The following is a 15942-nucleotide window of genomic DNA, read 5'->3' as shown; positions in this document are numbered from 1 at the left end:
AAACAATCAGAGGCACAAAAACAAACAAACAAACAAACAAACAAAAATAACCAGGCCATGCAGTGAGGGCCAAGGCAATGGGAGGCATTGGAGCAACAGGCTGGAGGACTACTTAGGTCTAGGGCTGGGGTTAACCTTTGAAGCTCTCACCTAATATTCCTTGTGGGATTCAGAGTTGGGAAACCAGGTTTCGTTTAGAGAAATGCCTCTTCCTTTCTCTACAGCTTCAGTATGCAGGCATCCTGAGCAGAACATCTCAGGTTTTTTTGTTTGTTTGTTTGTTTTTTTAGTTTTCGGGGGACACAACATCTTTGTTTGTATGTGGTGCTGAGGATCGAACCCGGGCCGCATGCATGCCAGGCGAGCCATGCGTGCGCGCTACCGCTTGAGCCACATCCCCAGCCCCTCAGTTTTTTTTTTTTTTTAAACATTTAAGTTTTTAGTGGACACAATACCTTTATTTTTATTAATATTTTTTTAATGTGGTGCTGAGGATTGAATGCATGTGAGACACGCACTCTTTCTCTGAGCCACAATCCCAGCCCCAAATTTCAGGTTTTTAAAAAAAAAAAAAAAAAGTTTATTTTTTAGCTTTAGGTGGACACAATATCTTTATTTTACATTTATGTGGTGCTGAGGATTGAACCCAGTGTCTCATGCATGCTAGGCGAGTGCTCTACCACTGAGCCACAACCCCAGCCCCAACATCTCAGATTTTAATGTGCATGTAGACTAAGTACCTGGGAATTCGTTAAAAATGCAGATTCTAACGGGGTGTGGTGGTACTCACCTATAATGCTAGTGACTTGGGAAGCTGAGGCAGGAGGAGCAAAAATTTCAGGATTTGAGCTGGGGTATAGTTCAGGAGTAAAGCACCCCTGGGCAAGGGTGGGGGAGGGGGGGAGGGGGAGGGGGAGGGGAGAAGAAGGGAAAAGGAAAAGAGAAAAGGAAAGGAGATTCTAATATAGGAGGTCTGGGATAGGGCCCAAATCTCACCCAGGAGGTCACATGGATCCTAGCAAAGGAACTGAGGCACATGTCCACTCAGAATTTTACTAAAGGTCAGATGCCAGGGTTGACAGTAGAAAAAGACCTAATTATTGAATAAAAGTTGAATATCTCTATAATAGATGTATAACTCAAGATTACAGAATTTCTAAAAAATAATAATTCAAAGAAAAAAAATCAAACAGAATCTCAGCAAAAAACATTCTCTGGGTAGAGACACCAATTACATCACAGAAGTTAAGAGTGGAGCGTGTGCCAACCACAGAGGTGTGTGTTAGGTAAGCTCAGCATCTGTGGGAGACACTGCCCAAAAGGCAGAGCCCCAGGTTTGCCTGGTCACAATTCTACAGAATAGGTTCTAAGGGGCCTCAGTAGAGCCTGGTCTTCAGCAGCTCACCATAGCCCACGTGATTCCAACCAAGCCATGCTCACAGGCTTCCACAGTGCCAGCACTGTTCCTGCCATCCAGACTGTGCTTCCATTGATACTTTGTTTAAGCCAGTCTAAGCACACACCAAATCTCACCCCACCCATGAACCACCAAGAACCTGGCTTGCTATCACTTGAATCCTGAGTGAGAACACCATGATATGATGATAGTGGTGGTGGTGATGATCAAGATGTGTGTGGCACTCGGGATTGAACTTATAGGTGCTCTACCACTGAGCTGGGTTTTTTTTTGTTTGTTTTAATTAGCTTTAATTTTGAGACAGTGTCTCCAAGTTACCAAGCCTGGCCTTGAAATTGCCATCCTCCTGCCTCAGCATCCTAAGCTGCTAGGATCAAAGGCATGCACTTCTGTGTTCTGTGCCTGGCCATGATGTTCTTTTTTTATTTTTATTTTTTTCTTATTTTTTAGTTGTTGATGAACATTTTTATTTATTCATTCATATATATGGTGCTGAAGATCAAACCCAGTGCCTCACATATGCTAGGCAAGCGCTCTACCACTAAGCCCCAGCCGCAGCCGCAGCCGCAGCTGCAGCCCCAGCCCCATCATGTTCTTTTTTTATGCATATGTTCTGTCTCTAAAATCCAACCTTAACCTACTGAAGGATCAGATTCTCATTTCTCTCTCTCAGTTCCTACAGCAGGTTCACACACTGTGAGTTCAATTTGCTTTAGAAGACAAAAATAATAACAAAAGTCTACAAAAATCAATATTGCTAAAAGCTTTCTCATTTTATAAGCAACTCTACTCAAAAAACTATAGTGCTAGAGCCAGCTGAAACCTAATTTAAGAAGCATTTAGAATTTTAAAAGTATTAGAATTCTCTTTTTTTCCATAGTAAACTACCAACACCTTTCGTGGAGCTCATCTGAACCTTCCCTTAGACTCTGCAGTAGGAAATGACCCTGGCAACACCTCCTAGTATGACTAGTAGGAAGACTGCGGCTTACCACTTGAGAGAGCATGTACCAAGTCAGCTTTCACAACATTTAAGCCGTTGTAAGGATGCTAAGAAAAATAAACCACATACACTTCTTTTCTTTATTTGAAACAAAAACCACATAAGTAGTTCTTAAAAAGAGAAATCATAAAAGTTTACAACTGTTATGGCAGTACATACTACACACACCTATAAATTAAACAACTATAATTTCAACAATGAGTATTTGGACACTTAAAAAAGCCTTATACTGAAATGTGTCTTAAAGTACAAGATATTTAAACAATACAATATACTTTAAAAAATAAAGTTTTATAAAAACTTAGAGGAAAAACACACTATATTCCACAAGACATATTATTCTAAATACAGGAAGACCTATGATCTCAGAACTTTATGTAAGAAATGTCTAGGGCAATTGTGCATTAAAAATTCAAATTTTGTTCAATCAAAGAAAAAATTAACGGATTTAGGAAACTTTCAAAAGAAATTTATTGTGACTCCTCTGTTGGGAGGAAGGATAACAGGCCCCAGCAACCTGGAAATTTCTCTGTGTGCTCAGGATGCCATGTTGTGCATGAAGGTTGTTCAGTGTCAGCCTGTAGCCCCCTCAGGAGGGTGGGATGCATGAGAGGAAGCCAGGTGGGCTGCACTTGAACTCCATTCCAGGGCACTCTCAGGATCCAAGCGCTAGTTCACCTTTCCCTGAGCCACTCAGAAAAAGTCAGAAAGAAAAGCAGCACATGTTCCCCAAGCAGCAGGGGCCCAAGGAAGATGACAGAGAAGCATTAAGAACCATTCTCGGAACAAAATCAGGGAGGAAGAAAGACGGCACAGATGAGAGAGAGTAAGATGAAGACTGCCACGCTGAAAGATTACTGAGTGGGGGCCTGAGGAGCACTTCCTAGCTGTCTGTAAGACAAAGACCACAGTTTCACCTCTGAAATGACAGGGCAAGGCCTTAGAAATCGGAAGAGATATTCATCCTTCTTACTGTTCTGAAGCCTACAAATAGCAGGGACCCTGGAGACCACATGCAGGCCTCCTGATGAACAGATATAAGCATAAAACTAACTGTACCAAGGGTTACATAGACAGCTTCAAAGATGACAAACAATGGGAATGATTAAGATGTACCAGTCCTGGGCTAGTGGAAGCTGAATAAATTGTTAGTTATACAAGTAGGTCTGGGAATTCCATTTCTATGTAGAAGAAAAGGTTCACAAATGCCTGCAGGTGGGATTATACCGACCCATCCTGGGTGACAGGGCCTTCAGACATACTTTTTAGAAGGGGGTTCAATTCCAAAAACAGTGCCCTATTTATATGCCCACTGATGTCACCACCATTAAAAGGGACATGGCAGTGAATTTTTAATATTTGGTGATACTCAGTGAAATCACTTAATATCTGGTAGAAAATACCATGTCTTCAAGTCAGCTCTTTGATCAAAGTGACCTTGCTGTTTTGCGCTCCATCAAGTACATGTACGCAGGGCGAGGAGCAGTGAAGATGAACGAAAGTCCAACGGCCATTGCCATTCATGTTTACTGGCAGCCCATCTACCCTCTGAGCCTGGCTGCACCTGGGTCTCTGTCCACCCTGCCTCACCCCTGTGCTCTGTGGCTGGAAACCCCTGCCCACTCCCTACCTACTCTAGGCACTCTCTAGAAACAGCTTCTAATCTCATCTCCGAGCTTCTCTGCCCCCGTGCTCACTTACTTTGTTGGTTTCGCTTGTCACTGGCATTTTTCAAAGGGAGGCAAACAGGACAGTCATGTCGTGTGCAGTTCTTCCAATGAGAGATGATTTGTCGTGAAGATGCACAATGGGCAACTATGACCAGAAAAACAACGAGATGTTATTTTTCTATCCAAATCGTCACACTTTCAATTACACCTAAATTATAATGCCAGATTCCATAAGAAAATGGTAACAAGTGTAACCGTAACACAATATAGGCAGTCCTCAACTTACAAACAGGCTGTTTTCCAAAAAGTTTGTAAGTTGACTATTGAAAATTCCAAACAAAAACTTCCCACGGAAGCAATGTTATGAATGATGGGTGATTAAAGTTCAGCCCACAAAACAAAAGCTATTCAACCTAAAATACTTAACAACTGCAATGAAAAGTAGAACAAACGTAGTTCTGTAATGCCACTATTTAAAATAAAAATATTAATTATGTTTAAAGATGAAACCACCTAAATACAACAGCTGAAGACTTACAGCTGGAGAAGCAAATGAGAAGACTGTGGAGATTCCAGAAGGGAGCTTAGGTGCTTTGGAAAGTACTTGAGAGGGCACATGACCCTGGTGATTTTCAATCTTCATCTTCTAGCATCTAACCTTACCCTTTTTTTTCTGTGCTTCTATCATAATCAGGGTTACTCTGGGAACTCACAAATGTGAACATAGATAGAGAGGGAGACCAGGGAGATATTTTCCCCAGGGTTTATGAGCACAAGATAGAAGAGAAGCAAAGAGAATAAAGATACTAGGAAAGTACAGCTGGTAATAGAAATATCTGGTAAAAGAGGGGAAAGGGGGCACATAATGTGCCTGATTCACTACCTCCCTAGGAATGACAAGGTGCAGTTCCCTGTGTGACTGCCAGTCACTCAGGACAACCTGGTTGTCACTGAAGTAGCCTCAAGACCTAGGGCAGAGGAGCAAGGCAGTGGGCCACTGCTGGCCTGAGTCTTTGAAACAACCACAAGATAGACGCCAGGGTATGGGAAGGGTGCGTGCCCGACTGTGTATGTGCTGTGTTTGTTGCCCCAAACCGAACGGTCTAGACATTTACATCACGGATTACTCAAGAAGTGACAAAAGTCTTCCATGAAAAGGAGGAGGAAAAGAGCAAACTCGGGCATAGCCTCAAGCAGGAGAAGGTTGCAGAGAAACAGAAAACCAGGCTGCCTTTCTCCTCAGCAGGTAGGCCTTGCAAGGGGCAGCTGAGAGCACACATCCTAGGCTACACCAAGGAGGGGACCTTGGCCACAGGAGTCTTCTGACCTCAAGAGTGCTGAACAATAACAATGCCACATTCCACCCTGGTCACTGCCACCAGTTCAGAAAAGAGCACTTACCTTGGCAGGCCTTCCCAGCCTGACAATGAGTCATGTGATTCAAAACGTTTTTCATGGTTCGACAATGTGGGAGAGAGCAGGCCCGAACCTCTCCGTTGGCTTGTTCTCGTCGCTGACATTTATGAGCATGAAGCAGTAGAACCAGCTGCTGCTGTATCAGTTTGCGTTTTTCAGGGTCTGCTGTGGGGCCTGTTGCAATTGCTTGTGTGGGTACAATTCCCACTGATGTCTGCATTTGAGACTAAAACAAAACAAAATAACAAAAAGTATTTTATTAAGCTTTTTAGAGTTTCAATTCATACTCATTATTTCACAAATGTGAAAGTTGTCAAATAAAACCAACTACAGAGAGGAGGTTGGTGTGTTTCTCTTATCCATCAGTGACTTTAAGAAGATCCAGAAGCCAAGAACTCTACCCAACTCAGACGTAAGGCTGATTCAAGTTCCATCATTCAAACAAAAAAATGATACTATGAACGGTAGCAACCAAAACCCAACTCACTCTACACCACATACAACTACTGGAAAAGCTGCGTATTAAAGCAGGCTAAATTCACAAGAAAATTCTGCTTTTGTAGGTCACAGGCTCCACCAAATTAAGAAGTTTGCCAAGGCAGGATGAACTACAACATACTACAATATCTGAAGTCACAAAGAGAATCACCATCACCTTCTGTTTTTTGGATTTCATTTGCAGTTTGACAGCGGTCCCTGCCCTACAGCACCTATCCTTAATACAACCATCCTGTATGAGTCTTGATGCTTTTTAAAGAAATGCTTTTAAAAAAAATTATTTTTTAGGTATAGATGGACACAACACAATGCCTTTGTTTTTATGTGGTGCTGAGGATCGAACCCAGGTCCCACCCGTGCTAGGCGAGTGCTCTACCGCTGAGCCACAATCCCAGCCCCAAAGAAATGCTTTTGACTTTCAAAAATTGCCATTCTGACATTTGGAATCTTTTTCAAAAAATATTTGATGATCTGCTAAAAATACAGAGTTTGCTTGTCTTTATCTTTCTGAAACAACAAGCCAGACCAAACATACCTCTTTACTGCAAAGAAAATGGAAAAAATGACCTGTAGAGTCTTATTCTTTACCAACTACCAACATTCTTCAGACAAACTTACTGCAAAGACCAAGTAAGAGAAATATAATCCTCCTACTATGTAGTGATAGCATCCACAGTTCAGAGGTTCTGGATATTCTCTAATATTCTGATACACCTACCCTGAATCCACGGCACCTACTATCTTCCCTAAATCACAACACCAGTATGATGTTTTTATATAAGAATCAAAACTACACAATTATGAGAAAGAAACTAAAAATGTTTCTTAATCATGATTCATTTGCTAAAAGTTGTGATTTTCTATCTGGGTTTTATCCTCATGAGAATTCAGAAAATAAGTGTGCAGGAAAGCCACGTGGTTTTGCTAAAGAGCACAACCCCTAGAAGCCCAAGAACAACCCAAAGCAACAGCGAAATTCTGGCTATGGCAGAAGACCCTGAATGCAGAAGCACAGGAATTCTAGGAGAAAATAGCCTCTATTTCTTCTGTTTATCTTTTCCTGGTTAGGTATAAAGTCAATAAACATATACTGCAGATTTCATGCTCAGGATATAAAGTGCCTCCCCAAATATTTGTGCTGAAGGCTTGTCCCCAATGCAGCAATGGGGGTGTGTGTGTTAGGAAATGACTGGATCATGAGGGCTCTAGCCTCATCAGACAATTAATAATTTGAATGAACTACTGGGAGATGATAAGAACAAACAGGTAGGCCACCTCTGGAGGAAGTCCTGGCCGTGTCCTCACTCCCTCCTCATTGTCCCTGGCTGATATGAGCAGTTTTCCTCCAACATGCCTTTCCATGCCATGTGTTCTGCCTCACTTCATACCCAAAGCAATGGAGTATTAATAAAAAGTATTAATAGGTTTTTGTTTCTTCTAATCTTTTTCTATATGTAGATGCACACATATGAACCATAATTAATACTTTCATATCTGACATGTAGATATGTCTGGTAAACACAAATATGCATATGTCTTGTTTCTCCAGGTCCTACCCTATACCACTGTGTTGTCTCATAGGTTTTGGTATGACCTGTAATGAAAGCACAGCATCTTACGATATAACCATAAGTTTATTTAACTAGCTTCCCACTGTGTCATATAAGCTGGAAGCCCTTTCCTCTCCAAGGGTTTTTGCAATTTTAAATAGACAGTCTATAAGCAAAGTCTGTGACTGCACCCCTGTGAGCATTCAGTGTCAGTGCTCAAAGTCCAACCACAAGTCACTGGGAATGGAGACGTGAACAAAAGTGAGAAATGTATGGCCCTTGTTCAGGTATCTTTCTTTTGCATTTATAAAATTTCAAACATGCAGAAAAGTAGAAAGGACACCATTACCGGTGAACAAGTAACTGTTCTTCCCTATCAGCTAATATCCAGTCATATTCCTTTACCTGCCCACAAGATGTCCTCTACATCTGGTTTGCACAAACCAAGACTTAAGGCCCACACCCTATATCTGCTCATCATCTTTAAGGTTCTTCATCTATTGATCTCTCCCTTCTGTACTCTTGACAACCAGCTGGCACAAGAGATCACCCAACCATCTTTCCACTGCTGCTTAAACTACAGAAAAACCACACAATAGGAAAACATAAAACTTACGTGCAAATTCTAGTAATTTGTAAATTATAAGCAGATTTTGTTAAATTACCAAAAATGATCTCACAGGGCCTTTCATTTGGGATGTTTTTAATAGCATCTTTTACACCATACTTGACCATATGTCAACACAGTTGGAAACCATATGACAAATTAAAAACCTGCTCTACTATTTGCCTACCTGTGGATGGAGGACATGACTCACACGACATGCATCTTTAAAACAACCTGGAGGGTGGAGCTGAGCCAACAACAAAATGGAACAGAACACTTGTCTTGTGTCCCGGGTCTTGCTTTCCCCATGTAACTTGCTATGTCCAGTGCTCCAGTTTTTGCCAAGTACTCACAAATATAAGGGGTACATTTACTGCTCACCTCTCCCAGGCTAGTGTTCAATGAGCTAAAAGTGCTATGGTGAACTGCAGGTGGCCTGCAAAAGCACACTTCAGACTCTCCCAAAGTCCCAACTGCCCAGGTAGGCACCAAGAACAGAGGGAAAGTGCTTGGACAAAGAACTTCCCTTTAAAAGACTGGAAAAAACTTAAATGTTGTAAGCTCCCCAAAAGCCATCAACATTTATACAATTTTGTTTTGGCAACAGCCAAGAAAAAATTTTAAAACAGTGAGAATAAAGAGGACTCTATATTGCTAGAGTCTGAAACACACTCTAGAGTTCTTTGAGTAAATCCAGAAACAGACACGTGTGCACATGAAACCAGCATCTGATAAAGATAGTGCTCCAACCTGTGGAATGGCACGCATCTCTGACTGCTATTTACCTGAAATACAAAAATAAACTCCAGAGGGAATAAAGTAGGTAAAACATACTAAAATGCATAAAAGGAGTATCTTTAGAATATGAGGATAAAAAAATTTCTTAACACAGGCATACAAGAATAAAGATTAAAAAGGGGAAAAACTGAGAAAAATTTTGTTGTTATTCTCATACACAAACAGCCTTTAAGAGATTAAAAAAATCAAACTATCCTACTAGAAAGCTGGGCAAAGAAGACGCACAAATACTTCATAAAATATAAAGAAACAACAAGCACAAAAAAATCTCCTCCTTGCTGCTGAGACAATACAAAGGAAGAACAGTCTTTTCAATTGGTGGCGAAAAAAGGATGACAACAGGGGCTGTAGTGCAGCTCAGCACCACCTGCAAGAGGCCCTGGGTCCTACTCCCAGCACCCCCACACACAAAGAAAAGAAAGGAAAAGGAGCCCACTGCAGTGGTGCATGCCCGTAACCCCAGAAGCTCTGGAGGCTGAGACAGGAGGATCACAAGTTCAAAGCCAGCAAGGCACTACGCAACTCAGTGAGACCCTGTCTCTAAATAAAATACAAAACAGGGCTGGGGATGTGACTCATTCACTGGTCAAGTGAGCTGCCACTTCATGCTCACCAGGATGGCTATAATAAAAGAGACAGATGTTTAACAACAATAGCGACTGTAGGAGAGAATGTGGAGAAGGTTAAACACTCATGTAATGCAGGTGGGAATATACAACTGTGTACAGAACTACCATATGATCTCATAATTCCACTCAAAAGAGAATTAAGAAGACATGTTTGCACTTTAATTTGTTGAAAGGAAAAAAAAGAACATTCATAGAATCATTATTTATAAGTCAAAAAGTGCAAACCAGTCAAATGCTCATCAACTGTTGAAAAGATAAAATGTGGTATAACTAAAATGGAATATTATTCAACCATCAAAAGCAAATATTGACAAATGACACAACATGAATTTTAAAAACAGTATTTTCATGAAAAGAAGTCACAAAAGACCATTTGTTGTTATGATTCCATTTCTATTAAATAATAGGGGCAGAAAGTAGGTTTGTGGTTGGCTAGAGCTGGGGTTCAAGAGAACCAGGGAGTGACTGCAAGTAGTGCAGAGGTTCCTTCTGGGGTGATGAAAACTGCTATACAAGTGACTGTGAAAATGACTACACAATGCCATTTGAGCACTTTAAAAGAAGAATTGTATGATACATGATCTACATCTCAAAGAAACTGCTGTGAAAAGTTCTACTTCACTAGTTATCAAAGAAGTGAAATAAAATGCTAAGCTATTTTCCACCCATCAGTATGGCCACAATCCCCCAATCAGTGGCGTAGTTAATGAGGGTACAGAGAAATGGTCATCTCAAGTACTGGTGAAACTGCAACTGGTATGCCTTTGGAAAAGAATGTATCACAAGGAAAAATGTGCATTTCTTTTGATCCAGTAGTTCTACTTCTTATAATAGATGATTAGAGAAGTAACTATACCAGGGTGTGCTAAAATGTCTATGCAAAAATGAATATCACACCCTGACTAAATACTGAAAAACTGGAAAAACTTAACGTCTATCAAATTAAACAGATCTATAGTAAGGATCTACAGTGAAATAATATGCAGCCATAAAGAGTAAGGCAGAACTCAAGTGACCCTGGTTTTATAAAGTCATGTAAGTGGAAGAATGGCATGCCTAAACTCCTGGCAAACAAAACAAAACAAAACAAAACAGGTGGTAATACAAAACAGCTATTTTTATTTTGGGAGGTACTAGGAATTAAACTCAGGGCCCACCGAGTTACATTCTCAACCCTTTACATTTTTTACTCTGAGGGGGTTTTACTAAGCTGCCAAGGCTGGCCTCAAACATAACTGTGATGCTTCTGGCCTTAGCCTCTCAGCAGCTGGAACTTCATGTAGGTGCCACCATACTTGGAAAAATAACCATTATTTAAGACAACAAATAATAACAGCATTGTTTTTAAGCCTTAACAAAAAGTTACTAATTATATTTTAAGTAATTAAAATATATTAAGTCAAAAAAGATTTCAGAACAGTACTATAAGGTAATTCAGTTTTTTCTTACTGACTTTATATTTTTTAATATTTATTTTTACTTGTAGTTGGATACAATATTTTTATTTATTTATTTTTATGTGATGCTGAGGATTGAACTCAGCACATGCGAGCGCTCTACCGCGAGACACAATCCCATCCCTCCTTACTGACTTTACTGAACTGGTTCTTAGAAAAACCTCAGTAAAGCTCTCTGCTGGTTATATCATGGCGGAGGGTCTTTCACAGTTTACTTTTTAATAATTCTGCATTGTGGAACCCAAAAGCATTCTGCTTTGAGGGAAAATCCTTAAATCAAAAGAACCAGTAGAAAATTATCAAGAATATAAAAAAATAAAACAATACAGGTACTAGAAGACAATTAAGATGAATATTCTGTAATGTAAAGGTCGTAAAGGTCTTAGTCATGAAATGTAAAGTACTGAAAATGTAAGTACTACTGGTCCCCAACCATCATGAGTAAAGCTTTTGTGTGTGTGTGTGGGGGGGGGCTGGGTATCAAACCCCAGGACTCCTGCATGCTAGGCAAGTGCTCTACCACTGAGCTACATCTCCAGTGAAACTCTTTTATTTTTAGGGGGGGGGGGGAGGGAGGGGGGAGGAAGGGAGGGGGGGGGAGAGAATTTTTTAATATTTATTTTTTAGTTTTTGGTGGACACAACATCTTTGTTTGTATGTGGTGCTGAGGATCAAACCTGGGCCGCACGCATGCCAGGTGAGCGCGCTACCGCTTGAGCCACATCCCCAGCCCTCCAGTGAAACTCTTAAAAACACAGGTCCCCTCTCTCCCACATATGCCAAGGGGCCACAGCCATTTCTATTTGTTGAAGTTCCACAGGGGATGTATTATTATTTTGATTGATGTTTTACCAAATTTTCCAAAATTAACATGTATGTACCTTTACAGTGAGAATAAAACAAAAGATTTAAGAGGAAAAGAGTCCAAGGCCAATTATCATACAGCAGAGCACAGTTCCCTAAAGGGAAAGTATGAGGCCAGACTACGTAAAAACTCATGCTCGTTATGACTAAACCCACTAGGAGCAAACAGGACAAAGGTAAAGACTGATAAACCAGGGGAAAGACCTGAAACACACAAGACCATACAAACAGTACTGCAAAAAGTACTCTTTTCCTCTTGGCCCATCTTCATTTCTCAAGTACCCTGTTCCAGGCTCTGAGTTCCAGGCCCAGCAAGCAGTGCTAAGTTAGGGGCTGCCCCTCCCAAAGCACTCAGGACCAGTCCCAGAGCCCCCATGCTGAACCTTTCTGCTCCCCTCCTCAACATAGGGTTGACTATCTTGCTAAAGAGTTCTGAGCAAATCTAACAGGATAAGAACTAAGTGACTTAAATAAGTAATGACCATGTCTCTAAACATAGCACTTTAATTCTACTAGTACTAAAAAAAAAAAAAAAAAAAAAAAATCAAAATAAGATGACATCATTTTCTCCTGCCAAGAACAAGGTGAGAGCCCCCAGATTTGGGAGGATGATATGATGTAAGCAACCTGATACATGGCTCTTGTTGAAAGGCAATATAATAGCATCTATCCAAAGCATTAAAATACACATACTAGGTACTTCATGCATGAGAATCAGTTCATGCCAAATTCATAAACACAGAAGGAAGAGGTCAGTAATGGCCAGGGAGTAAAGCTGGCTAAACATTCTGAACGACTGAAGAACCGCTTGTGAACAAAAGCTCACCAACCCTGGTCTTCTTCACTCAACTTAACCACATGCTCTTTGCCTGGGTTGCTTGTCACCATAACTTACTAGTCCCAACATCAGTCACATCCCATCCATCAGACCACGTGTAAGGGCAAACACTCACTTGCCCTTGCATTCATTAAATTTTAGATTTCAACATGCATTTTTACAAGGATCGTTAGTAGTACATAGCTTTGTATAACTGGTCCCAACTGTTTCTCCCATATACCTTGTATTCTATCCTAAGGAAATAGAGATGTGCACCAAGAATGAGCATAATAAAGTTTATTCTGGCATTCCTCATTAAAAAAATGTTATTTTCCAGTAAGTGTCCAAGTTTACATTATAATGCCTTCAAAGCACCCTGTGTTCCAAACACTGAGAAGAGAGACCAAAAAAGAACAGTAAGAAATGCACTACCTCCTTCCAGAACAGCCCTCGAGACCCAGCCAGCCCCCACCTTCAGATCCCAGTGAGGTCCCAGAGCCATGCTTCTTGGATACTCCCTCCCTGACTATCTGGAATGTGTGACCCTCCATAACCTCCATTTAGTATTAGAAAATCACACTAACATCACCAGGTAGGACAAGACAGCTCTGCAGTATTGCCTTTCTGATTCCCCCAGAAGGACCCTGCAACAGCTGACTATGCAAGCTCTGGAATCACAAAATAGAATGTTCCCCATAAGAGTTCCCCTACCAGTGTAGGAAGAAGGATGATCATGCTGAGATGATGAAGATCAACTGGTAAGAAATGGAACACAGCTATTCATTCAGATGGATGGAATAATGGTTCTTGAGTTTCTGTATTCTTGATTGGTGTTTACTGATTTTTAAAAAAAAATAACATTATCTTAAATTTTAAGATCTCAATTCAATAGGGAAATAACTTAAAATGAGCAAGTGGGACTAGGATCATTTCTAGGTAAATCTTCCAGCTCAAAAAAGTTGGAAAGAAAACAGAATGGCCACAGCAGAGTTGAGGCAAGTAGTTCTGCTACTCCCTTTACCTGTCCCATGGTCACAGCCTCCAGAACTGGAGAGCAGGTCTACCCAGGAGGGGTTCACACAAATGAAAATCAGACAATGCTCAATCTAGTCCCATGGGGACAAGGTGATGGACCAAGCCAAATGGCAGGTCTCAACTCAGTTACAGGGTCTTATCAGGCAACAGTCATTTGCCTATGACCAGTTTAAGGATTACCAATTGACTAAAAATTTGTAAAGAAACAGTCTTCAGGAATATTTACTATAGACTGGCTTCAAGAGGATCAACCTGGCTCACAACACTTCAGACACTGAGGCACTGTGTGGACACCATGGCTGGCTATGACTGTCCTCATTCTGCATCATCACACTTATCATCTACTAAGTCCTAACAATCACTAATTTCTCAGAAATGCCTGGTAAACACCTATTCTGCTTGCTGCTAACAAACAGGCAGACATTGTGGTACTAGTTCTAAGTAAGGACAGAGCACATCTCCTTTAGTCTTTTTAATTTCTTTGTGTGTGTGTGTGTGTGTGTTTTAGATGGACACCATGCCTTTATTTATTTATTTATTTATTTATTTATTTATTTACTTACTTACTTACTTATTTATATGTGGTGCTGAGGATCAAACTCAGTGCCTCACAAGTGCAAGCCAAGTGCTTTACCACTGGGCCCCAGCCCCAGTCCTCCTTTAAAGAAATGTCTGACCAGGTCTCTACTTTTTATGAAGTGAAAGAGCTATGCGTATCTGTGGGCACAATTTATGCTTCCAATGAGGAGGTTTTGTTGAAGAAAGGGCTATCCTAAGCAGACTCTGGACTCTACAGTCATTCCTAGTATTACAGGAGCCTTGTGGATAACAAAATCTATTGATGCTCAAGACCCCCACATAAAGTGGTCTGTCCACTTATAACCTAGGCATAGCCTCCTGAATTCTCTAAATCATCTCTACATTACTTTAATACCTAATAGAAGGAAAGTTCGACATATATAGTTCTTATACCATATTGTCTATGGAATAATGTATGTGTTACTTAGAAACTAATTTCCATCTGAGGTTGGCTGAGTCCACAGATGCAAAACCTACAGACACAGAAGGTTGACTGTATTTATGGTACACAGAATGTTCCTATACCACAGGACTGCCTAATTTCCCCCAATTTAGTTTCCTATTATATGCTACAAGCCACATACTATAATTTGTACTTAGACTATGTTTCCCAGCTGATATTTATTGCCAGAACAAATGAGGATAAGTCCAAACAGAAAAAAAGGATTTACACTAAGCTACTGTTAAGAATTTTAGACCAAAGGTTATTCTTTGAAGGTCCTGCATACTTATTTTCCCAGCAATTTTCATGATACAGGTGGAGCCAGTATGATAGAAGAAATAGATATAAATTCTTAAAAATACACAAACATTTAAATTATTAACAATTATGGTCAAAGGCTTACATTCAAACATTTCCCCACATTATCCAATTTGATCAGTGAGACACATTCACAATTGCAGTGTGGCTTTACACAGAGCTGCTGTCGCGGGAAGGTGGCAACACAACTACTGCCTGATCATCCCTGGGAGAACTCTGCAAGCACCCTCCCTAGTGGACAGAGGCAAACATTAGACAAGCAGCAGTCTTCCGATTTTCACATAAAGAATGGTGAACTTTAGCATCTGTGGGAAAAAATCTATGCCATGAAATGAGCCCATTGAAGACAAGGACAAATAGAGTCCTGGCCTTCAGGCAGTTTCACCTTGATCCCCCAGTCATTAGAGACTAGACCCAAGGGAAAGGCAACAATGAGAACATGATGAACATAGCTGGCAGGGGGGATGGTGAAGGCTTTTGAAGTATTAAGGTTAAGGAGGACACCAAGACCAACAAGGTAAGCTCACTCTGTAGCACACAGGAGGCCACATGGCCACTGACATTTCACACACAGTGGCTCTCGTGAGCTTAGTTCTACATCAGAATCACCAGAGGGGCTATTTTAAAGCGCAGATTCCAGTGAAAGGACTACAGATCATCTACTTGAGAATTATGTAAATTACATCGGAGGGAAATAAGAACCATAAACTGAGAAACTGAATAAGAAAAAACCTGAAGTTTCACAGAGTGGCCACAAAAACTAAGATATTCCTAACTTTCCTCCTGAAAGATTCTGAGTCAGAGGACGAGGTGAGGCCCAGGAACCACTGACATACAGAAGA

At 40.7% G+C, this 15942-nt stretch overlaps 1 protein-coding gene across 3 annotated transcripts in view; it reads right to left on the bottom strand.

Annotated features, from left to right (window-relative positions):
• Positions 1-15942, bottom strand: part of Crebbp (CREB binding lysine acetyltransferase) — a 133071-nt gene that overhangs the window by 54716 nt on the left and 62413 nt on the right. For all 3 annotated transcript variants that reach the window (XM_026385651.2, XM_077802982.1, XM_026385650.2), the window contains 2 exons: positions 5492-5732; positions 4122-4235 (listed from right to left, as the gene is read on the bottom strand). In XM_026385651.2, the coding sequence (XP_026241436.2) occupies positions 4122-4235; positions 5492-5732 (355 nt within the window). The remainder of the gene's footprint in view (positions 1-4121; positions 4236-5491; positions 5733-15942) is intronic.

The sequence above is a fragment of the Urocitellus parryii genome, chromosome 9, assembly GCF_045843805.1.
Source record: "Urocitellus parryii isolate mUroPar1 chromosome 9, mUroPar1.hap1, whole genome shotgun sequence".
Classification (NCBI taxonomy): domain Eukaryota; kingdom Metazoa; phylum Chordata; class Mammalia; order Rodentia; family Sciuridae; genus Urocitellus; species Urocitellus parryii.
The sequence above is the reverse complement of the archived record's forward strand: the minus strand, read 5'-3'. Positions and strand labels throughout refer to the sequence as shown.